The 22,160-nt window shown below is 52.2% G+C and overlaps 9 protein-coding genes across 9 annotated transcripts; 5 read left to right on the top strand and 4 right to left on the bottom strand.

Moving 5' to 3' along the window:
• Positions 1-1,020: 1,020 nt before the first annotated feature.
• A1O9_06504 (uncharacterized protein) lies at positions 1,021-2,594 on the bottom strand (the record flags this gene model as incomplete). Its single annotated transcript, XM_013405714.1, has 2 exons — positions 1,021-2,193; positions 2,289-2,594. The coding sequence occupies 2 exons, from the start codon at positions 2,592-2,594 to the stop codon at positions 1,021-1,023; spliced, it is 1,479 nt and encodes a 492-aa protein (XP_013261168.1).
• Positions 2,595-5,407: 2,813 nt separating this feature from the next.
• On the top strand, positions 5,408-5,839 carry A1O9_06503 (uncharacterized protein; the record flags this gene model as incomplete). The annotated part of the gene is made up of 1 exon (XM_013405713.1): positions 5,408-5,839. One exon carries the CDS (start codon positions 5,408-5,410, stop codon positions 5,837-5,839), a length of 432 nt encoding a protein of 143 aa, XP_013261167.1.
• A 1,031-nt stretch (positions 5,840-6,870) lies between these two features.
• A1O9_06502 (uncharacterized protein) lies at positions 6,871-7,952 on the bottom strand (the record flags this gene model as incomplete). The annotated part of the gene is made up of 2 exons (XM_013405712.1): positions 6,871-7,694; positions 7,739-7,952. 2 exons carry the CDS (start codon positions 7,950-7,952, stop codon positions 6,871-6,873), a joined length of 1,038 nt encoding a protein of 345 aa, XP_013261166.1.
• A 201-nt stretch (positions 7,953-8,153) lies between these two features.
• A1O9_06501 (uncharacterized protein) lies at positions 8,154-8,576 on the bottom strand (the record flags this gene model as incomplete). The annotated part of the gene is made up of 2 exons (XM_013405711.1): positions 8,154-8,437; positions 8,552-8,576. 2 exons carry the CDS (start codon positions 8,574-8,576, stop codon positions 8,154-8,156), a joined length of 309 nt encoding a protein of 102 aa, XP_013261165.1.
• A 1,738-nt stretch (positions 8,577-10,314) lies between these two features.
• On the top strand, positions 10,315-10,722 carry A1O9_06500 (uncharacterized protein; the record flags this gene model as incomplete). Its single annotated transcript, XM_013405710.1, has 1 exon — positions 10,315-10,722. One exon carries the CDS (start codon positions 10,315-10,317, stop codon positions 10,720-10,722), a length of 408 nt encoding a protein of 135 aa, XP_013261164.1.
• Positions 10,723-11,334: 612 nt separating this feature from the next.
• A1O9_06499 (uncharacterized protein) lies at positions 11,335-12,210 on the top strand (the record flags this gene model as incomplete). The annotated part of the gene is made up of 1 exon (XM_013405709.1): positions 11,335-12,210. One exon carries the CDS (start codon positions 11,335-11,337, stop codon positions 12,208-12,210), a length of 876 nt encoding a protein of 291 aa, XP_013261163.1.
• Positions 12,211-12,591: 381 nt separating this feature from the next.
• On the top strand, positions 12,592-14,262 carry A1O9_06498 (uncharacterized protein; the record flags this gene model as incomplete). Its single annotated transcript, XM_013405708.1, has 1 exon — positions 12,592-14,262. The coding sequence occupies one exon, from the start codon at positions 12,592-12,594 to the stop codon at positions 14,260-14,262; it is 1,671 nt and encodes a 556-aa protein (XP_013261162.1).
• A 710-nt stretch (positions 14,263-14,972) lies between these two features.
• A1O9_06497 (uncharacterized protein) lies at positions 14,973-15,746 on the top strand (the record flags this gene model as incomplete). Its single annotated transcript, XM_013405707.1, has 1 exon — positions 14,973-15,746. One exon carries the CDS (start codon positions 14,973-14,975, stop codon positions 15,744-15,746), a length of 774 nt encoding a protein of 257 aa, XP_013261161.1.
• Positions 15,747-16,846: 1,100 nt separating this feature from the next.
• A1O9_06496 (uncharacterized protein) lies at positions 16,847-18,673 on the bottom strand (the record flags this gene model as incomplete). Its single annotated transcript, XM_013405706.1, has 1 exon — positions 16,847-18,673. One exon carries the CDS (start codon positions 18,671-18,673, stop codon positions 16,847-16,849), a length of 1,827 nt encoding a protein of 608 aa, XP_013261160.1.
• Positions 18,674-22,160: the final 3,487 nt, after the last annotated feature.

The following is a 22,160-nucleotide window of genomic DNA, read 5'->3' as shown; positions in this document are numbered from 1 at the left end:
TATTCCAACTTCAGAGAGCTCGAGCTACAAAGAGTAACCTAGAGTGTTCCAAGGCTGCTGCGAGCGTTATGTAGGCATGCACACTACCGCCAACCTTACGTCCCCGCGTTATCAGGTATCGAAGATATTTGATGTGATGACCGTTGTGATGGCAGTTGTAATGACCTCATTGCCGTCCAACTTGAGGAACGTGAGTGGCGGCGTATGTAACGCGAAGCCCTTCTTAGAGTATAGTGAACTTGGGGCCGTAATGCTTGCCCGCATCGCCTAGCGAGGCAATAAGTAATGAGGAGAGGGCTTTTCTCTATAATCCGGGCTCAGACTTATAACCGCTTTGCAAGTATCACCGGAAGGAGGAGGGGTAGCAAGGTAGGTTCCCACGCCGCACCTAAATAGGAACGCAAACACATGCAAGTATACTTAAAACGACCCTACTCAAAACATATAATTATATCATAACCTCCACCCTTCCTCAGATCGTTGTTATTCAACTGCTTCATTAACAGCTGAAGTTACCCGATACTCCTCTACCTTAGTTTTGGCTAGCAGACTGAGATGAAAAGGATGTACGTGGGCTACAAGTTCATCACTCTTATCGTAGGGGTGTTTGGGGGGGGCAAGATTTAGGACAATGTATGGGGTGGAGACAGGCTGTTGGTGCTGATGGAATCCTTGTATGTGCAGAATGAGCGTCTCTTTATCCTCCGACTAGAGTCGTGTCGTAGACTCTTGCCCTTATCTTCCAGAAGCAAAGGACCGCTCGCCGCCGGACGAAGACACTTTGAGCCATTTTTTGAACCAATCGCGATCACAGGTCTGTGTGCTCTACTGCAAAGTGATCAATATGGGTTAGTGGCTGGTGGGTAGTGGTCCGGTAAGGGGCAGCCTTACAAGACGATACGGAAGAATGAGAGTGAAAGAAAGCATGAGTCAGAACAAGCAAGAGGGAAGAGGGGGCAACGTGGGCACTTGAATCATGAAAAGCGGCATATATCCATCAATATATCCATCCCCATTGCATCAACCCTTACACAACCCCGGCACTTTCTGGGCCTTGACGCCGACCAAGCCATCAACATAGTCCAAGAACTTCTGCACCGGGACAAGATCCAACCTCCCGAGACTGGGGTTCGAGCTCCGCAAGACTTGACCACCCCAAAGCACCCTCAAAAAGTAGCAGGCGTTGCGACTGTATAGTTCGAAGACGACCTCGCTGCCCATGCCGGGCCAGACCATGACGTCGAGCTGGAGGATCGAGAGGAGTCTGGAGATGGAACCATCGTGCGCGACATTATGCCTGTACAAGATCCCGCCATCCCCGCCATCCCCGGCGCCGCCAGTCGCCGTATTCACTACACCTCGCAAATGGCCCGCCAGCTCGGCCATCCAGATCCCGAAGCCAGCGGTACTCGCGGCTAGCGACTGCGGCGCGTCACGGTAGATGAAGCTATACTCATAGATGCCGGCACGGAAGACCGCCTCCGCCTCCTCGTCGGTGATGCAGTTGGACGAATTCGCAGCCGCGCAGGGCAGCGGCTTCTGATGGCACAGGCGCGCGCTCAGGTTGTCGAAGTAGTGGTCGAACCAGTTGTGCCAGGCCGGGGCGGTCGTGTTCACGCCAGACACGGCGTCGAGCTTTGCGAACAGCGCCGCCGATGCGTTCAGATGCTGCGTCCAATTCGCCGCGTGGCTGCCTACGCCGTACGCCGCGCGGAGGGTGTCGGCCGTGGCGCAGGTGTAGGCTGGTTCGAGCGAGTCGATGGACGCGGGCTGGATGGAGACGCCGATGGGCGCATTGGTCAGCTGTTTGGGGAACTGGCCCTCGATGACCTGGCCGACGACCTGCGACGTGATGACGTTGTTGGTGACGCGGTACGCGACTTTCTTGGGGTCGTACTCTGCGGGCAAGAAGTTCAGCAGGCCGTGGTACACGTCGAAGAGGTCCTGTCCGTGCTGCCGCGAGTCGTTGAGCCCTTGGCCTGAGATCTGCGGGAATTGGCAGCTGCCGTTGAAGCCGTCGGGCGCGAGCGGGTTCGAGTCTGAGGTGGCCACTTGCCAGTTTATCTGCGCCGAGGTCCCGTCTGGGCGCGGCGTGCCGTAGTAGAACAGTGCGGCGTCGGCGCAAGACCAAGAGTAGGTCTCGCGCGGGAATGTGTTGGCCGCGTAGGGAGTGCGTTTGTGGTGCCGGTGGATCTGGAAGTTGGTGGGTCATGTGAATACAGAGTGGTCTTGGGATTCTCAAAACGAAGAACAGAATAGCAGATATGTATTTCAGGACAAGTACTTACCACCTCGACGTACTCAAGCTTCAACTCGCTTGGTGGCACCACATACTCCTGCGGCCTGACATGTGGCATGTTGCACCAGTTGTACGTGCTGTAGCCCGACGTGGCGGGTGTCAGGGACGAGTTGAAGATGAATCCATAGACTCCCGTTCCATTGACCACCGAGCCGAGATCATTGATGGCACTGGCATTTGGCGCATGCCAGCCCAGATCGATTTGGGAGCCAGTTGACGCTGCGCATTGTGAGGCACCAGCGACCCCTTTGGAGACGGCGCCGACCAAGACGACGTCGAGCAGTCTCTTCGCCATTCCGTTGTCTTGAGGGGGCCAGAAATGCCCAAGAAATGTATTCCACGAGGTGAAGACGTCGGTGAGTAAGCCCTCGTAATATCTAGATATTGTTGATGTCGCGGCAGTGTGTGAGGCCTGCTGCTGCATGACGGAGAAAACCTCTCAGTGTGGTCGCTATCGCGGATCCATGCTTTTAATATCTCATGATAGTAGCTACATCGGAGGAGCTTCCAGCTCTCGCTTCGGGGCGATCGGCATGAGCGCACTTACTCACTGTAACATGGCATGAGGAGAAAAAGAGACCAAATGTTCTCCAAGGATGGAAAACGTGGAAGCGGGAGATTCATGATAGCGGGAGGTTGTGATTGGTGCGTGAGAAACGTGGTTCCAAGACGGAGAATTACAGGACCAGAGCTGATTCGGTGGAGTTGGATAGGTGAGCCAGGAACACGACTAATAATACTACTTAGAGCTGGAAGGGTTTGTAGCGCGGTGACCTGAAGCATGTGATGCTCGGTATGTCGAAGCCTCAATGAGAGCGGTACGATGATAAATAGATTTGTTGCTGGCATGATAACCGACTGGTGCTATACTTGCACAAGGCTGCCACAGTCAGGGGACATCTGGACGGGTTTACACCAGTTGGGCAGGAGTAATCCTATGGGACGTGATTCGGTCTTCTGTACCATGCACTCCGTTTACGATAGACTCCGTCAACCACCAAATGATCACGTCTGCTGTTGTCGAGCCAGTTGCCTCTTCGCCTCAGTTTCGAACTCCCCCAAATCCTATTCCCAACAATATCAGCATGTGTGAATCTGACAAGGCATTGCCAAACATCATTGCATTGCCTTTCAACCCCTCCTTTCATGTTCTCTTGAGGTGAAATTGCAACCACGATCACGAAGGATCCTCCACCGAAAGGGATGCAGTAATCAGGAACCTACCACTAAAGCCTGGAAAAGCAGGATCTCCGGAGTTTTCAGTATCAGCGCCTTCAACAATCCATCGGTTCGCAAACTGGGCTTCCACCACTTTCCCATCGTTGAAGGTCCAAGTCACGGTTCCGAAGAACATAAAAGTGTCACTGCCTGGTCCATCCGTAAAGACTTTGGTCACAACGTGTCGCCGCGCGCTCAGGATCTTCCAGGTCGCGGTTTGTGTCTCGGCGATTTCTACCAATTGTGAGTGGATAGCTTGGTGTGCTGTTCTGGTAGGTGATGATTTCAGACGCAATGCAGCGCTTATGCGGGTACAAGGCCGCTGGGAGAAGAAAGGGCCTTCGCCCTGACCTTGTCAGAAATCTTTCGACACCTACTGTGATCTGCCCGACGCCGCGCAAAACAGCACTTTGGTCCGTTTTAAGAATCATCAACACATACCACCCGGCCAAGAGAACGTGCGTTTGTTAATGACCATTCGGCTACTGGAAGAGAATATCTCCTGTGCCAATCGTTGCCCACAGTCGTCGGCTTTGGTATCATCAATCTCAAAAGCCCGATTGATAGGAGCCTTGATCAGTTCAGGCAGAGCCAGAGTCGGCCATTCTGTGCTTGACGTCGGTGTGAACATTGCCTTGTGGCTGCAAAGGGGGGTCGCTTCGTTTGTACGAGGAGAATTTCTTGGGAAGTGAGGTGCTGGTTCGCTTCGCCCATGGTAAGTGCTTACCACTCTGCCCCCAGTTATATAAGACAGCACTGGGGACGCTCATGCTTACCTTTGTCCTTACCTCAGAGACAGCGGGCCCTGACTTCGCCCACTGGTTTGCGTTTTCGATCGGGTGGTATTGGGATCCAGATCCATTTTCAGGCTTTCCACTTGGAGAGTTCATCCTATCCGGTGCCGGCGCGATTTATCACTTCCGTGGATGAGAACGAGCCACAAGTGTCCCTCCGTCCAATCGGCGCAACAAGACCATGATGCTAGGCCAGGCCACTAGAATCAAGATCCACTAACACATTATCAACGGCGGGTGACTAGTATTGCACTCAATGTTTGAGGATATGAAGAGAACGAAGTGAGCCACACTCGGCTAAGCTGTTGAAACGACTTTGGTTTCTGCCTCAACGGACGGGGTACAATTGTGAAAACAACCGCACCAACTTCGGGGACGTGCGATGCTTGGGGTATTCTGGACTTCGAAAGCCGTCCATAACTTCTAAGCAAGTAAGCATTTTCAAGCATGAGAGGCGATTACATATCGAAGCAGACGCCTCGGCTCCGCGCATTTGCTCGGGCCCGATCAAGCAGCGTCACACCGAGCTGATATACGAACGAAGGAATAGCTGGGGACATGTAAGGCAACCTGTGCGGGAGGTGCTGCACAAGAGCGAACTGTGGGATTTCCGCACGAAGACAGCCCGGCCGTAGTCTTGACGCAATGAGGAATAGACGTATTCCATGTGAGCTTCATTTACGACGGCTTGCGCTCAGATTGGTCACCCGCCTGGGTATTTGTTTCATCGTCGTGCATATATTCTGTATGCGAGACATACATACATACACCTCGTCCATGCCATGCCAAGATCGCTTGCAGCCGACGTCCGTCTTTCCGTCCCCTCTTAAGCCACCAACATCCAGGCCATCTATCCTCGTAATTCATCTGGACATTCTGCTGCCTGGTGATTTCTGTCAAATACCACGGTAGGTGCTCAGGCAGAGCCGTTCTCAAAGTTCCTCGACTACTGCGGCCCTGGACCCAGGAATACCCATCCATCACCGAGATCGACGGTAGGAGGGAGTGCCAAACATCCCGACCATCCTATCCTATATTCCACCTAGAGGACAAGACCTTACAGTCGCCCTCCCCTCCCCAAATCCAGTGTATCAACATGGTAGCGCGCATAACCCCCGGCCGACTCCTCCTAACCTTGGTGGGCGCCGCTCTGCCGCCTGGGGCCTTTGTCGCAGACTACAACGAAACTCACCTGTTCAACCCGCGCTGGCCACCGCACGCCAAATTCCACAACGGCCAGACCATGTCGATGGGCGTGTGCCTGGGCCTCGCGTGCCTGTACTATACATGGCGCGACAGCACGATCGACTCCGCCGTGACCGCAACGATCTTTGGCAGCGTGTACTATGTGACTGGGCTAGCGGCGTGGTTTTATCCGGAGACATTGGCGGTGGATCCGGAGTTTGGCGAGGGGTTTCCTCAGTTGAAGATCTTTGCGACGGCGTTGGTGCTGGCTTGGGCGGGTTGTGCGTTGGAGGTGAGGAGGGTTGGCAGGGAGAGGAAGGCGGTGAGTGGCAAGGTGAAATAATGACGGTTTGCAAGATGGAGATGAGAATGGGCATGGTATGTCGTTGCCAGTGAGAGTGTTGGACGTGTCGCTCCTATCGCCGCGGACGAAGAACGTCGCTAAAGCATACGAGTATCTGCCAAGAAGGCATGGCTGAGGGGAGATCCAGAGGGTGATGTTGAACACGTGCCTATACAAAGGTGCAGAAGTGGAACGGAACAGCTGCTGCCATATTAATTAGAATCGAAGCAAGGCGAACTGTTGGCCAAGAAACTCAACGCCCTGGTGTTGCACCATCACAAGGCTGTGCTCCCATGTCAAGTACGCGAAGTTGTTAATTAGGTAGCTAAGCCTATCTGCCATAGCTATCATCTCACTCCCCAGGCTGTTAGGAGGACGGCAATAGCACTAGAACAGGACACATCCAGTAGACCAGGTGTCCAGCTTTTAAATGTCTGAGCATCTCCACATTCTGGTCGGGCAAAGACACGTTCGAGCTCGACGGTGGCTGAGAGTGACAGTGTATTGATTAGGATCGAGACCGAAGAATTGGCGGTATGATGGGAGGCTTTCAATTCATCTATCGATTTGCGACTGAATCGGCACCTCATCCCGGATCAGCCGTTCTGACTCCGTATGGCCCCTTCGTGGCTCATCCATCGTTCATCCATGCAGTGTTTCCCAAGACCGGATGACTATCTCTGCCCCTCGAAGTCGGGTCTTTGAAGTGAAGACCCGCTTCAAGCTTTGTACCATGGAAGGAAGTTCCATTCACAACGACCCATATTCCATCACTTCCAGTATTCGAGGACGTTGGCATTCTCGCCTTGCGCATTCCTTTCACACTGTCATAGCTAGGTTGCTCGTCTCATCAGGTCATTGCATGCGTAGCCATCAGGCGGAGAAAAAGGCAGGCCACTCTGAATTTTCCCTTCATAATCATGCCAAGAAAACGCCTTCATGCATGCAATGGCCTGTCAATGTGCCCAACCATATTGAACCAATCCCCAAGAAAAAGAAAAGCAAAAGACCTCAAAGGCTTGCTCACCAGTTCACGACGTTTCAGTGTTTCGTCGCTCACGAGTCTTGCGTGCGCCTTTCATGCTCTTCATCCGCGTTAGAAAGCCAACTCCAGTGCTGGGTTTACTTTCTTCCGTCGGAGCTGCACTTTCACCAGTCACTTTGCGCTCTAAACCCAAACCCAATCCTCGTCTGGGGCTGCTAGGTGCTCGAGCCCGGCCGGTCTTCTGTTGTTCTTCAGCAAACGCGATCTGGGCCCCCTTCTTTTCATAGTCCTTGTCATAATCCTTGAAGAAAGGATTGGCTGAATTTTGATCGGGTCGGCCAGAGCCAAGTGGACTGGTAGGTGTTCCGGCTGGTTCGGGGGAATTGACGCGGGGTCCATCGGAGATTTTGGGACGGACCGATTTGATTCTCTGAGCCAAACTCTTGGTTCGGGAAAGGCCATTTGTATTGGCTTCTCGTTGAGCGGCCTCATATTCACTTTCACGTCGTTGGATAGCCGCTCGACTAGCCGGTGTTCCCTCTAGAAAAGTGCTCGTTCCAAGGCCCGCTGACAGGCTGCCATGGACGGGTTCAACACGTGCGGTAGGATTAAAACTGGCGCTGCGCTCAGGCAGAGGCCGGCGATAGTCGTCTTCTTCGCCTTCTGCGATGGCGGCCTCGTTGTAGTCGTTATGGGCCTCCATCTCAGTGCCATGATATCGATCTAGATTCAGCTTGGCGTTCACTGGACCAGAACCCCCCAACTGCATATTTGTCGAGTTTTTGGGGAATGCTTGCATGGGAGCCTGTCGAGACCCTTTGCGGTTGCGGTGTGGGTTACAGGCGTCAAAAGGTCCATCATGATGGAATACTGTAGAAGGTCAGCCGATGCTCGTAACGTCGAACAGGGGTCACTTGCGTCCTGTGCCATAAATGCTTGTGACATCCAACTTGTCGATAATGTCCAACTTTCGAGAGGGCTGTTTGGATTTGCTTGAGCTTTTGCCCTCGCGAAGTCTTCTTTCACGTCGCCTCTTCTCAGCTTCTGGGTCCATGTCTTTTGGTTTCTCGCGGATGGAAGATTCCGAGTTTCGACGGTGAGGGCGCCTTTCACGGGGCCGGCTGACATCGGGGGGGTCTGCAAAGATATCTAGTTCTCCTTTGGGGTGGCCACGATTTTTTCTTTGTTGGCGTCTTCGCTCCTCGTCTGAAGCACTGAGTTTGTGACGTGGTGGAGGCATTCTTGCGTGAGGGGGAGCATTCTCTCGTCTCGGAGGCCCTTTCGCGGGTGGCTGATCTCGGGGACGGGACCTTGCGCTATCGCTGATGTCTAAACCGGCCTAGGTTGAACATTAGAAGGATAGACTAAAGAAACCGCTGGGTTCAACCGTACAAATATATCGGCAGTAGTGTTAGCTGCGGCAGGTTTGGGATTTGCTGCAAGCGAAGCGGGAGACGTTTTGGTGGCTGAACCGGCCAAGGTGATCTCACTTGCATCGAGAAAAGGATTGGTTGTGGTTGCAAGTCCGATAGGACCTAGCGAAGGACTTGTAGAGGTTGGAGAGACACGATTGCGGAATGGGTTGTTTGAAGCCAGGGTGGCGGAGCCAGACTCTGGAAAACAAGTCAGTTTGGAGCCTTTGAGTGGCTTTGGAAGCTACAAAAGACAGCAGAGGGTAGAGCGAACAAAAAGAGACCAAGCAGTGTGCAGAAGACGAGGGAACATACCGATCGCAGGCGACAACTGTGCCATGGCGACAGATGGCGGTTGCACGGGCGGCTGGTTGTTCGGGCGTGGTCAGGGAGCGTCTTGTGGATGCGATGGATGTGCGTGCAAGTTGTGAGTCGAGGATGGAAGAAGACCAAGTCAGGTCCTTTGTCCTTGGGTCTCTGAAGAACTTGAAGGACCAAGACAGAGAGAGAGTGGAAGTGGAGGTGGGTCGCGCGAGTGGGAGTGGCTTTGTTTAGTACGGGGCCCCTTTTCCGCAGGGAGGAGGAAGAGACAGGGTGACGCAGCAGCAGATGCGCAGACCAGCGAGAATATCCAATTTGGAGCGGTAAGAAGGTGAGTACGGGTGAGGTGAGAGAATACAGGAGTAGAGGATGCAGTGTAGCAACAATGAGTTGGAAGGAGAAGTGATGAACAAAGGAGGATGAGAATAGGAGACGATGTGAGTGAGTAAGGGAGGGTGAAGGGTTGAGGAGGTCTCAGGTGGAATGTTGGAGTCGGAGGGTGGAACAGACCTCGCCAGGGTCGTACTGTACAGTAGCTACTCCGAGTATACCTAACAAGAGACTAAACTTAGTTAAGCGGCCATGCTTAGTGATGAAGGTGAGGGGCCGCCGGAAAATGAGCTTTAGGCGTGGTCCGAGCTAATTTAGTTAAAGGTGAGGGGCCACGTCGCTTATTTCTGGCTCCCATCGACCTGTGTCTGGTGGCCAGAGCATAGCCTCACCCTCCACGCCGAGATGCCCAGGTATTTCAGACCCTCAAGTGGGCGAGGTTGTGCCCAAGTGCCTGCCCAAGTGCCTGCCCAAGTGCCTGCCCAAGTGCCCACCGCCCCGGTCCATTCTTAACCCGTGTCAATCCGGTGTTTGCACCCAAAGTTGCTGTCCTTGGCCCCCCAGCAGTTACTCGTAGCTGATGGTTATGACCTGGTAACCTTGTGTGATAGTCGCCAACGCAGCCTCTGCCACAGCCGGTTCTCCCCTTCTTCCCCTCCATCTCTATTACTCCCTCGCAATCTCGATGCAGGACCGTGTTCTGTCATGCGACTGTCACCAATGCACCCCTTGGTGAAGGAGATACCTCTGGTTCATCGCATGACAGCTTGTTCCGAGGACACTCATCACATTTCATCCCGAGATCGCCATTCAAATTTGCCCATTGCTCCATGCTTCCTCGATTCCACCAGATCAACATCAGATCAACAATCCCTTGACCTCCGCATCCCTGCTCTTCAAACTACTGTATAACCCGACACGTCCAACACCCACTTTAGCATCCACACCCACACGGTCACACCTTGTTGTTCCTGGGACGCGACTGCGACTCTTTCTGCCCCACACTGCGGCGAGTACTTTTTCAGGGTTTGGTGCTGCATACTCTGGCATGGCTATCCTTTCCACCTATGATGCACCTTATCTGACATCGACTATCATTGACTAGACCAAGCACGAGTACGACTCCGACGAGGCTCTCCATTCGTACGCGTACCTCTAAGGCGTCCGAGCCTGTCCTTCTTGCACTTGACCTGCGTTGGTGACGGCCGGCTCTCCCCGCGGGCAATCTAAGTTGGTCATCCCGCCGCACCGATCGCGTAGTTTCCAAATCCTCCTTACCACACACAACACAGTCCACGAGGCCTCTTCCATCCACATCTGTCCGACTCCTCCAGACCTCGGCTTCAAAGATTTATACCAAACCAACCTCTGTCATCATTGGCACTACCAGCTGTTCACCAACCAAATCCATCGACCACTTTGGCACCATGGAGTCCACTTCCCCTCCAGTCCCACTATCACATCGATTCACCTTAGAGCTTGAGTTCGTTCTTTGCCTAGCAAATCCCCAGTATTTGCAATATCTAGCCATCACCTATCTACATCTTCTCAACAAACCTCAACACGCCGCAGATGCCGAGGACTCGGACGCAGCTCGTTTCGCCCGCTATCTCAACTACCTTTACAATTACTGGCGCACTCCCGAATATGTTCACTATCTTACCCATCCTGGAGCTACCCTGAGAAACCTCGAACTCCTTCAGCAAGAACAATTCCGCAAGGATGTTATCCGACCCGATGTCATTGCAAGGCTATACGAAATGGCTCCAACAACACCCCAAGATACAACCGCAAATGCTCCTATCGCTCTAAAAGAACAAGAAGTAACTGAATGAAACCATCATGCTGGCAGGTACCTTGCCACAAATGCTGAGACGGGGAGGCAACCACATTGTTGTTTGAAACCCTATCCGTTACGTCTTGCGAGATGAAAACACTCATCACAGAGGATTAGGAACTACACGCACTCACAATATGTGCCTCTTGACACTTTGTTCAGCAATCTATCCTCTCGATTGAGCCCCATCAACATACAATGGAGGCATGAAACTGGCCCACGGATTTGCATTGGTCGACGATTGGTCGATTGGAAATATAGTCTCGGAAATCGCTATGGGCACGTGCTCTACCAAAGTCACGTTTTCGAGCGCCACTTCAGACGTAAATGTTCCACCGTAATGGTGATACCGCCTCGAATTTAGGACATACTCCCGTCGGCGACCCCAATCTGCGACCCAATTTCAACTTCATGCCTCAGCCTTACCGCCATGAGAATTCTGACCTCCTCAATGACTTCTTGTTGCTCACGGTTCGATTGTCAGAAGGTGCCACATGTCCAGAAACTATGTTCACATGTCTTGTGCTATTCTTACCACCTACTGTCGCCCCGCAGTCTCCTCCGCTCCCTCGAACCCCTTCCCAATGAGTAACAATCCCTCTCTCCCACCATGAGTTGGGTGACCCGATCTTACAATCCTCCTGAGCGCACCCGAAATGACTATACCGTGGCTTGTATATGCCCCATGGGCGTCGAGCTCGCCCCAGTTGAGGCTTTGCTCGACGAGGTGTACCAACTTCCTCCCCTCGGAGTGGACCCTCTTCGCCCGCGCCTGAGGCGATCCGACCAGCCAGCCTACACTGTGGGGCGCATTGGAGCCTATAGAATTGTCGTGGCCGCTATGCCACGAATTGGAAATAATATCGCCGCAGCTGTGACAACCCAGCTGCATTCCGATTTCCCCTTCGTGGAGTTTTGCTTCCTTGTCGGTGTTGGTGGGGGAATTCCTGCTGATGCTGACGACCACGATATTCGGCTAGGAGATGTTGTGGTCAGCCAGCCTTCAGGAGTGTCCGGTGGTGTCATACAATACGACCTTGGGAAGAGAACATCATACGGTTGTTTTGAGCGTACAGGAATGTCAGCCCGCCCTCCGGCCATCCTAAGCGCAAATGTTGAACGATTGAAATCCCTACATCGACGAGAAGGAAGCCGGATCCCACAATTCCTTGCGCAGATGCTAGAGAAGTTCCCCAACATGACGAAAGACTATACTCGTCCGGCTGTAATTCAAGACCAACTCTTCAATACTTCATATCACCATCAGGGTGGCCTGACCTGCCAAAATTGCGACCCTTCACAACTCGTCGCGCGAAGCAAGCGCACTTCTCACGATCCTCAGATTCACTATGGAAACATCGGTTCCGGAAATACTGTCATCAGAGACAGTTATACCCGTGATGCCCTGAAACGAGATCTAAACATAATTTGTGTCGACATGGAAGCAGCCGGATTAATGGATGCCTTTCCCGGTCTTGTCATCTGAGGTATTTGCGATTATGCTGATTCTCACAAGAACAAAAATTGGCAGCCATACGCCGCGGCTGTTGCGGCCGCATATATGAAGGAGCTTCTATTGATCATACCGCCGAACGAATTCGTCGAGCAGCAAGGTGAGTCTACATCGATCCCATTCCTTGAAGATCAACTTCACCAGGGTGCCTCCATCACTCTTGCAAGATCTAAATGCCTCTCCTCTTAGCGTACAGTGTACTTTAGATTGTACCCAGATTGACTTGCCAGATAGAGAAGTGGATGAACGACCGAACCAACGTCCGTAAGTCAATACAAGTATTGCACACTTGATCTGAAGTGTTGCTGACCTACTGGGTTTCCAGTCATCCTCACACTACTCAAGTTCGAAAGAATGGACAATCGCCACAAAGAGGTCGCTGAGCCTTACGATCTGACATTCAAATGGATTCTTGAGGACCAGTTTCTGCCCATCATCACAAATGACGAAGGTCATAAGGAAGATCTCCAGGCACTTCACCAAGCTACCAGGACTCAGTTCATCTCATGGCTACGCAGTGGCGGTGGGATCTTCTGGATCAGTGGGAAGGCTGGCTCGGGGAAGTCCACACTCATGAAGTCGATTCGTCAGGCGTCGGAGACTCGTCAACATCTTTCTTCTTGGGCAGGTGAACATGACCTATTCATCGGCCATTTTTATTTCTATGATCGTGGAGGGACGCTCGAGAAAAGCCAAGTAGGACTCTTCCGGCACCTTCTTCATCAGGTTTTCACCCAGTACCCTCATTTGATGGCAGATGCCTTCAAACCGCAATGGCAACGACTTCGAAAAACTTGCCGAGCTTTGTTAGCCAAAGAACGTTCGTTTTCCGCAAGCCTCATGGCTAACTACCAATTTTCCCTGACAGAATTGCTTGAAGCTCTTCGAAATGTCATGTCAAAGACCATTGGCAAAATACGAATGTGTATCTTTATTGATGGGCTTGATGAATTCGCCGGAACCGACAGAGAGGTGATTCAGCTCATGACTCAACTTACGAGCGCTTATGCCATGTCTTCTGAATGGCATAAACTATGCGTATCAAGCAGGCCTCACGCGGCATTCGCAGCGGCATTCAAGAAACTACCAGGCCTTAAGATGCAGGACTTGACCAAAAATGACATATATCATTATGTCTACAGCCAGCTGACCTCACATGACTTTCTTGCGGAAAGCTTGGATACGGACTACAACATTCGTTTCGAAGCGGTTGTTGAAAGTGTGGTCACACAAGCACGAGGGGTCTTCCTGTGGGTTCGTCTTGCTGTCAAGTCTCTTCTGGATGGACTAGATCAGTTCGATTGGATACATGAACTGGAAGAGCGAGTTAAGGCTCTACCTCCGGAACTCGATTCATTTTATGATCGTATGGTGCGAATGATTGACCATAGGTACCATCGTCAGGCTGCTCGTATATTCCGAATCATGTTAGAGAGTCACGATCCACCTCAGCCGGTGATCCTGTCTTTCCTAGAAAATGATGATGACGAAATATTTCGTCATCCCAAAGAAGCATTTTCACTAAGTGCGTTAAATGCTCGAAGTCGATATATGGAACAACGGCTTAAAAGCAGATTTGGAGGCCTCATTGAGATCACTGACCGCCACAGCTCTGGAGGCAATTGGATCCAGGCCAGCACACAATTCTTCCACCAAACTGTTCGCGAGTATTTTCAGCGGCCAGAGCCCTGGAAAGTGCTGTTGGATGGCATCACTGTTTCTCCGTACAACATGGAACAGTTCTACGCGACATTCCACCATTTTACTAAACTTGCATACCTTGGGTTTTCGGATGTGAGGATGGCAACACTCGGAGACATAAGTCTAGGAAGTCCTACTTTGGCCCCCTCAGGCGTACATAAGCAGCAAAGAATGGCGCCGGCTCCTGAGACCCTTTTTAGAGATCTCGAAAGGCGCAAGCTTGCGGAGGACCAACTCTTAGTATTCGAAGCAGAGAAAACACATCAGTCGACTCGTCTCAAGAAACGCCCAGCAAATTTGTCCATTGAAGGCCGTTATCAGTAGTCGTTGCGCTGCACCAGGTCTTGCGGTCCATTGTGAATTTGTAAGGATATCAATTACAAGATGCCCAATCGCAGTCTTACTGACAAAGGCTTCAAGAGTGTGAGAATAAACCGTCTATCGCGCCTAGCAACCTATGGCTGAAGCGACCGGAATCATTGCTATGAGCAAGTTTCCCGGTGTTATCATTGGTAGCGCCCAACGTCACCTTACCCGCTGAGCAGGTTTCATGCCCACTTCCAACCAACGTGACCGCTTTGAAATGGCTGCTCCTACGAATTTGGACTTGGCATTGGCAACGCAAGACATTCAAAGTGATCTCTGCATCCCTCGGAAAATCTATAGTTGAAAATGCAAGCCCGTAAGCGATTGGCTTTACCAGGCATGTTGCAGAATATGGTAGAGGAGCGTCCCCTGCTGACTTCTCAACGCGGACTTCGCGAAACTGTGAAAGTATATTCAGTTTCCTATGCACTCCCTAGTCAGGCGCGCTGCAGAGCCAAGTCACTACGTGTGACGCAATCTAGGGTGGTATCCTGTACATACACAGCATATGATATGGCGGCCATGGACCAGATACTCCGGTTAGGAAGCACAAAGATCTCATGGCTGCCACACTTTCCAGACACCACTCGATACGAACTCAGAGCTTTTGCTTCCATTACTGTGTTTCGAGCCAGAGAGCAAACAGCCCAGACACCTCAATTGCGACCATGTCAAGACTATGCAGCCTCATCTCCATATGGACAATACTGGCTGCCATGAAAGAAACTACAGCGACCACCAAACGTAAATTGGAAGGCGCCTCAGTAACTTCGCAGCACCCACTGCATTCTTCACAAGAGCCCAAAGCCATTCCACGCACCGTGACTAACACACCAATCTCCTCTGCTATACCAGTACCGACCAGCTACGGCTTCATCCTCTTCCCCGCATTTGAGGTCATAGACGTCTTCGGGCCCCTATCACCTCTAAACCTCCTATCTCTGAACCAGAAGATGAACCTGCACCTCCTCTCGAACAGCCTCTCCGCCACATCGACTCGGCCCCACGCCACAGCCATGAACAGCGCAAACTCATTCTTCGCTGAATCCATTCCGCCCACGCACACACATTCACCTCCCCAACCCCCCGCGGCCGATATCCAGCCCCACATCGACTTCCTCGCCGCGACGTATCCGAAGCTGCAGTATCTGGTGACGGTATGCACGGGGGCTGGGCTCGCGGCGCGCGCAGGCGTGCTGGACGGACGGCGTGCGACGACAAGCAAGCGGGAGTGGAACGCGACCACGTCGCTAAGACCACAGGTCAACTGGGTCAGCCATGCTCGTTGGCTGCGTGATGGGAATGTCTTCTCTGGCTCGGGAGTTACGGCGGCGATCGATACGACGCTCGCGTTCATTGAACATGTGTATGAGAATGACACTGCGACAGAGATAGCTAATAGCATCGAGCATACCCGCTGGCCGGACGCAAGCTATGCATAACCCGTTCGCTGACCAGTATGGCCTTCCGTAGCCAAAGCTCGGTAGATGAGCGGCATCGAAAACCTAAGAGATATTATTCACATCCAGTCCGGGCCAATTCAGGGTAGAGCCTTCGCAACCAAGAAGATCCTCTCCGCTGGTGAATCGGATTACCCGCTGCTGTTGTGACAGGCGCGCAGCGGTCTGGTTTCGGTAGGGACTTTGTGCCTTGGGCATTCCCAGGCTTGCTTCCCCGAATGGGGTGGAAAGGGACGACAAATCCATTCTACAGAGAAACAGAGTCCCGATAATCGAAAATACCCTTGCGCTAAGCGCTACATTTGCCTTTCCCATTCCGTAGTCTTATATCCTGACTGACCTTCCCGGAAAACAACAGAAAACTAAGAGAGTTGTCGTTGCCAGGTACCCTCCTATCTAGTGCTCAGAGCCCCATTACTTAATTTACTGCTCGAGGTTTGTGTGGATACCTGTCGTGCTTGTGGACGGTGGGTAGTACTAACATACTGACTGTAACTCGTAACGAAGTGATTACTCGTCTTCTCTTCGTCTCATACATAAGTAGGCGTTCATATTCATATTCTCCTTCATATTCCTGTTCGTAGCCATTTTCATGCCAGCGTCCATCATAAACATTCCCTCAGAAGGGAGCTCCTTATTCCAGACCCCTCCCATCTCATTCGGTTCTGGGTCCGCCCCCGGCTCCGACTGTATTGTCGACCGAGAGCTCTCCTACCAGATATGCCAGCGGCACAAAAGATCGTCCTTCCACGCCATACGTCCCTCACTTCATCCGTAGCGGGTACATCATCACATGTTGCCTCTCGAACTCCTACCGAAAGTAATCGAAGCCCATCTCGACCTCCCAAAAAAGAAATAGAGCGGGGAAAACAAGTATCCGACGAACACTCATTAAGAAAAGAAAAGAGACACCGAGATACATGATATGACGCTTTACCGGAAGGGAAACACAATGCGACCAAGACTTGCACTTTCCGTTCTTCCTCGCTGACCAAGTAGTGAGTCACTCTTCAGTCACCAAATGGATCTCAAATCACAAATGAACGGAGAGGTGGGACTGGGGGGTGCAAGGGAAGTAGTATTCAATAAAGTCGGTTCGCTTTCTTTCCCTTTCCCTTCCCCCTTCCGCAACCCCCGCCACCACTAAAGACACGCCGAACCCATCTCGTGACAACGCCATGTCCGAGTCTCGGGCGCTTGCTGTTGTCGTTGACACTCTCGCTATGGTCTCCTTTAGGTGCAGCCGCCGCCGCCGTAGCTTCCGTTTTCGAGCGCGAAACAGACGCGAACGCGCTAAAGCGCCTTCTCTTGACTGGCTTCTTCTGTGGCAACAACAACGATGACGGTGCTGGCGGCGTGGCGGTCAGTGTTGGCAGGCCATGGGGATGACAAGGAATCGTGGAGGTGAGCTGTGTGAATCCTTCGAGGCTGGAACTGGCCGTGCCACCGCGGCGGTGACGTCTCGGGCTCGTTTCTTGCTCTGTTTGCTGTGATACGTCCGTCGAGAGCATTGGAGATGGGAGGAGGGTTGGCGTTGCAGGTGTTCGGCTTTGGGCGGAAGGATACTCCCGTCGTTGTTGCTGCTGGTGCTGTGGGTGGCCATTGTGGGAAGCTAAACTCGACTTGGTACCGAACTGATACCTCAGCCTTGCAGGAGCCAAGATGCGGACACCGCCGAGCTTGGACGGGAGGCTTAGACTGGTGGGCGTGGAAGGCTTTGAATCCTCGGGCTCGAGCTTCACCTTCATAGAGGCTTCATCGGCTGCTACGACACGAGCAATGGCAGCTCTTTGTCGATCTTGTTGTTGCTTTTGATGGAGCGGAAGTCCTGTGTTGTCCGTCGCGAGTCTACAGTAAGCAGGTCGACATGGTTTGTCAAAGTCTAGCACTGGCGTGCAGTCCACTGCGTTAATACATTTTCTAGGCTTAAAAATGATGTTTCTCCGAGTGGCTGCATCGGCGATGAATCTTTCGGCGGTACGGAGATCTGTGATGCTCTTTTTCATCCGCGCCAGGCGTGACACACTGCGGTTCGTTCGCTTGTCCTCCTCGTCGTCCCAGTCAATGTAGGATACTTCGTTTTCACTATCTGGGATTTGTAGTTGACAGATATGTGAGCGCACGCGAGGCTCGATGAGGTTGGGATTCAGCACGGATCGCAGTGGGTATTGGCTTATCTGAGGCTGTACATGGGTGGTATTCCAGTTTGGATTGGTAATTGTTCCCGCGGATTCGCGGCCAAGGCTCTCGTCTTTATATATCTGTAGAATTGAGACTGGTGTGATACTGGGGCAAGGTCCGCGATCAGGATGGGCGGAGGTGCCCCTTTGAGTGAAGTCTCTCGGAGCCATATGATTCATGCTCACTCTACGATCAGCAGGAGATGGCTCCTGGGTAGTTGACGAGAAGATGCTAACTCGGCCTTGGGGAGAGTCAGTGTCGGCAGCTAGAGAAGAACCAGTGGAGTGATGTGAGTAGGTGAGAGATGGAACAGGAGTGATGGTTCTTGCGGTGCGCGCGCGAGTTCTACTTGATGAAAAAGATGAATGTTCAAATTCAAGGGACAGAGTTTCCAGTTGATTAGATGTTGTGCTTCGCTTGCCAACGGTGATTTCCTCTTCCTCGGCTCTGTGAGACTCGTGATGAGCTTGAGCGGTGGACGACAAAGGACACTCCACACTATTGGAATTCGATGTGAAAATGTTTTGACGAAGGAACTCTGGCGTCGGTGGCAGTAGACTTGGTGAACGACTGTGAGACTGCTGAGTGATCCAATTGCCAAAGTCTACTAGAGAAGAAATCGAGTCACGATCAGTGGGATATCGGGAGTAGGGCTGCTTGTCAATCTGTTGATGATGTCTTTGAATAACATGTAGAGGTTGCGCAGTGATAGGCCACAGTTCCAACATTTCTTCTAGGCATAAAGACGGAGAAGGTACGGGATGGAAAAGGAGGGATTCGAAGGATGCCGAATTGGTCAAGGTGTAATAATCCCGAGAAGAATGACTTTGACGAGAGCTAGGTTCCGCGAAAGAGAAGGAGAATGAGTCTGGAATACAATGAAAGTCCCGTATTGTTGATGTGGGCAACATTTTCTGGGATATTTTGTCAAGGGTCGGCGTGTGGTGTGGGTATGTGCTCTCGATCTAGACAACCATAGGGATGGAAGACGGGTTAGTAAACAAGGCAATTAAAATCGCGCGGGCTAAGAATTCAATACCCTTTTGCCAGTTATCAACAATCCACAAGCATGCTTAAAGGGCAATATTAAGGAACGGCATTCTTATGAAGATCGACCAAGGAAGAACGAGGTGGAAATTGAATCTGGCCTAGATCGGTGATGTTCATTTCATATATGCCGTATCAGGAGTGAGTTTGTTGGACCCCAATGTTCAACGTGGCTTACCTGTCGCCGGCTGGTCGAATAGGCAAACATCATGCGGCGGGAAATGTTAGCTGCAGGCCAGGATCTGATGGATAGTTGGTGACATGTTGCAGGTGGAAAGATTGGGTACAAAAGTCGATCAAGGTGTTGATGGTGGGGAGCACACAGCATTCAGATTTCTGGCAGCGCCATCATTGGGTGAATCGCCATAGGTTTGAATGTGTACGGTATGGGAAGGGAATTTGAGGTCCAAGAATTCTTTCCAATTGTTTTTGGGGCCTATCCGTGCCCTGCTGGCCAGCTTCCAACCTGGCCCAGAAAGGCAGAGCAAGCATCACGAAGCAAGCCAGGCTTCAGTACGAGGTCTTGGCGCGGGCAAGACTCAGCCCATTTGGAGTCTTGGTTCGCGGCTGTCAGCTGTCATATTGATGGGGGTGCAGTGCATCAAGATAGGGAGGACCTGAGGTGGGAAGTCGAGATGTGAGTTGACTGACGGGGATGCAAGTCAAGGTGGCCGCGGAGATCAAGGAGAGATGGCCCTGGCTGGCATACCGACCCAAACTGCTGGAACAGGTTGAGGTACTCGGTATTGCGATTGTGATTGTGCATTCCAGTGGATTGCACCGGTGACCAAATCATGGATGCGTCGAGGCAAACCAATATAGTAGAGGGAGTCTTGCCTGACTTTCAACCACGGTTGGGAATTCTTTGAGATTGTGACCATCAGTCCGGGTCAAAATAGCAACCAGCCATGCAAACCCAAAGGTGAGCTGCAATCAGTACTCCATACAGACCACCTCAAAGATCAGACCGCATGGCCAGAATGGGTGTGAGTCGCGACAGGGAGGTCAGAATGGTGGTTTGATGACTCAAGTAAGCCACGGCTGTCCCTCTCCGAGACAATAGATATCCTACATAGCACATGGCTGCGGGAGTTCATTGAGAAAATTAAGATAAGGGTGGAAGATGACAGACAAGTGGCAGTTGACAGACAGGGGATCCGAGAATCAATATTGCTTTGGAGGCGATGAACCTGGCCCTTCAGGATTCGGGAGTGGCCGTACGAGTATACGAGGTAGCTCGTGCCCTGTCCTCTGTACGGAGTACCAAGGGCCCGCGTCGCTGGGAGTGTCTTTCTTCAGAGGCAGAGAAGAGACCCTTGCTGAGATGGATGAACTCGGTAAGAAGCCAAAGGAGTTTAGATGATGGGCACTCAGCCTCAGTGGCAAGATCCAAACCAGGATTTCGGGATTCCAGCTGATGGATGTCGAGGAGACTCGTGAGTCGTGAGTCGTGACATGCGGCCTGGCAGGTCTTTGTTCATGACGACGCATTTTGGGCGTGGGTCGTCCACTTGGCCCTTTCGCGTCTAGGCGCGTTTAGGCGTTGAGTGGGCGTCGCTGCCAGTCTCAGCATTGAGCGGATCCTTGGACGGAAGGGGCGGGTGAAGGGCCGCAGACAAGGGTTAACGGTACCAGGAAACTGGGCACCAGGCATCCCCTGGGCACTGGCGATGTTGATTTGTGAAGTGCTGACCTGTCCCCAGCCAATCTGGTTGCAAAGACTGAAATTCCCACGCAAGCAGAGCATCTGGCACGCATGTTCCTGAATGCTGGGTCAGGGACGCAGGGCGGTACCGAGTCCTTCGTACCGTGCCGAGGAGTTGATGGATGGTGGGGAGCAAGGGGAAAAAGGACATCAACTGCGAGGACGGAGAGTGTCAAAACTTGACTCGAGTTTTGGATTTCGCTGCCACGAGACACCTGCGAATACTCCTACAACTGACTAAGGGGATCGACGGGTCTGCATCTGTATCGATAGCGAGATGCAGGGGTGGTTTCTGGTCGGTGTCTGGTGTCTTCGCTGTTCGCTGGTGCAATTCCAAGGAAGAGGCGTCGGGTTGTGGGTTTGGGTTTGTGGGTTGTTGCCAACTCATCATCGCTCCCTTCCCTCTTTTCGCTCCGGCGTCGCGCTTTCCTTTTCCAGGGCCAAGCCCTCAGTTGCGTCTGGAGTTGACTGCAATTACCACACTTCGAATTCGAATGTGCGACTCTCGTCTATTCCGCAGCCTCCAGCCTCCACGACGACATCGAGCATCTTGAACCTTGGATATCCCCGTCCAGGATAATGGCAACTGGTCTCCAGACTGATTGCCGTCCTAAATCCCGCCGCTTCCATCGGGCTACCAACTATTTGGGGGCCCCTGCCGGCCGACCCTAACCACCTCAAGTCCCTCCATCACTACCTGCTACCATTCCCACTACCACGCTCTTTCCAACTAGACTAATACCCATCGAATAAGAATTAATGCTCCAAGTCCTCTACCGTTTCCATCCCGGCCAAGATACACACAGACCAGTGGGTCGTGAGAGCAAGAGAAGAAGGAAAAAGAAGCAAAAGCTCGGACGGTCCTCCATGCGACTGCACCCGCACCCGCACCGGCCCAATCCTGAACCCAACCCAACACTCACACAAACATTCATATTGCCTACTCCGTATAATAATTAGAAAAGTTGAACAAGCAAACAAAATTAATCACAAATTTCCAAAACACGAACCGCGCCATCCGTGGGCGTGGGAAGGTGTTTCGATTCCCTGGAGCGACAAGCCAGCAGCCCAACCTCTCGGATTATCGCAGACTCGGTTTAGACTCACGACCAGCCTCCCACCACCGCACGAACTCACGACTCGCACCTCACACTCTCCCGTCCATGTCGCTCCTCCATGCTTCCTCGCTCTTCTCCCTGTTGCGATCCTGCTTAGCCTTTTGAACTACGGAGTACTGCATCTCGAGCCCTTTACCTGCCTTCCTGCCTTGCCGTTTTTGCCCTGATCTTCTCACCACAGCCAACAACATTGGCACACCTCTTGCGCCCTGAGCGCTCATTACACATTGTCCCATCACCTCACCACACATTCGCCTACTGCAGACGAAGTGTCTACCAAACAAGATCCTCGTTTTGACGACCTTTACGAGTACTACGACCCAGACAACAATCCCCTACCACAAC

The sequence above is a fragment of the Exophiala aquamarina genome (genome assembly GCF_000709125.1).
Source record: "Exophiala aquamarina CBS 119918 chromosome Unknown aczIA-supercont1.4, whole genome shotgun sequence".
NCBI lineage: Eukaryota > Fungi > Ascomycota > Eurotiomycetes > Chaetothyriales > Herpotrichiellaceae > Exophiala > Exophiala aquamarina.
The sequence above is the reverse complement of the archived record's forward strand: the minus strand, read 5'-3'. Positions and strand labels throughout refer to the sequence as shown.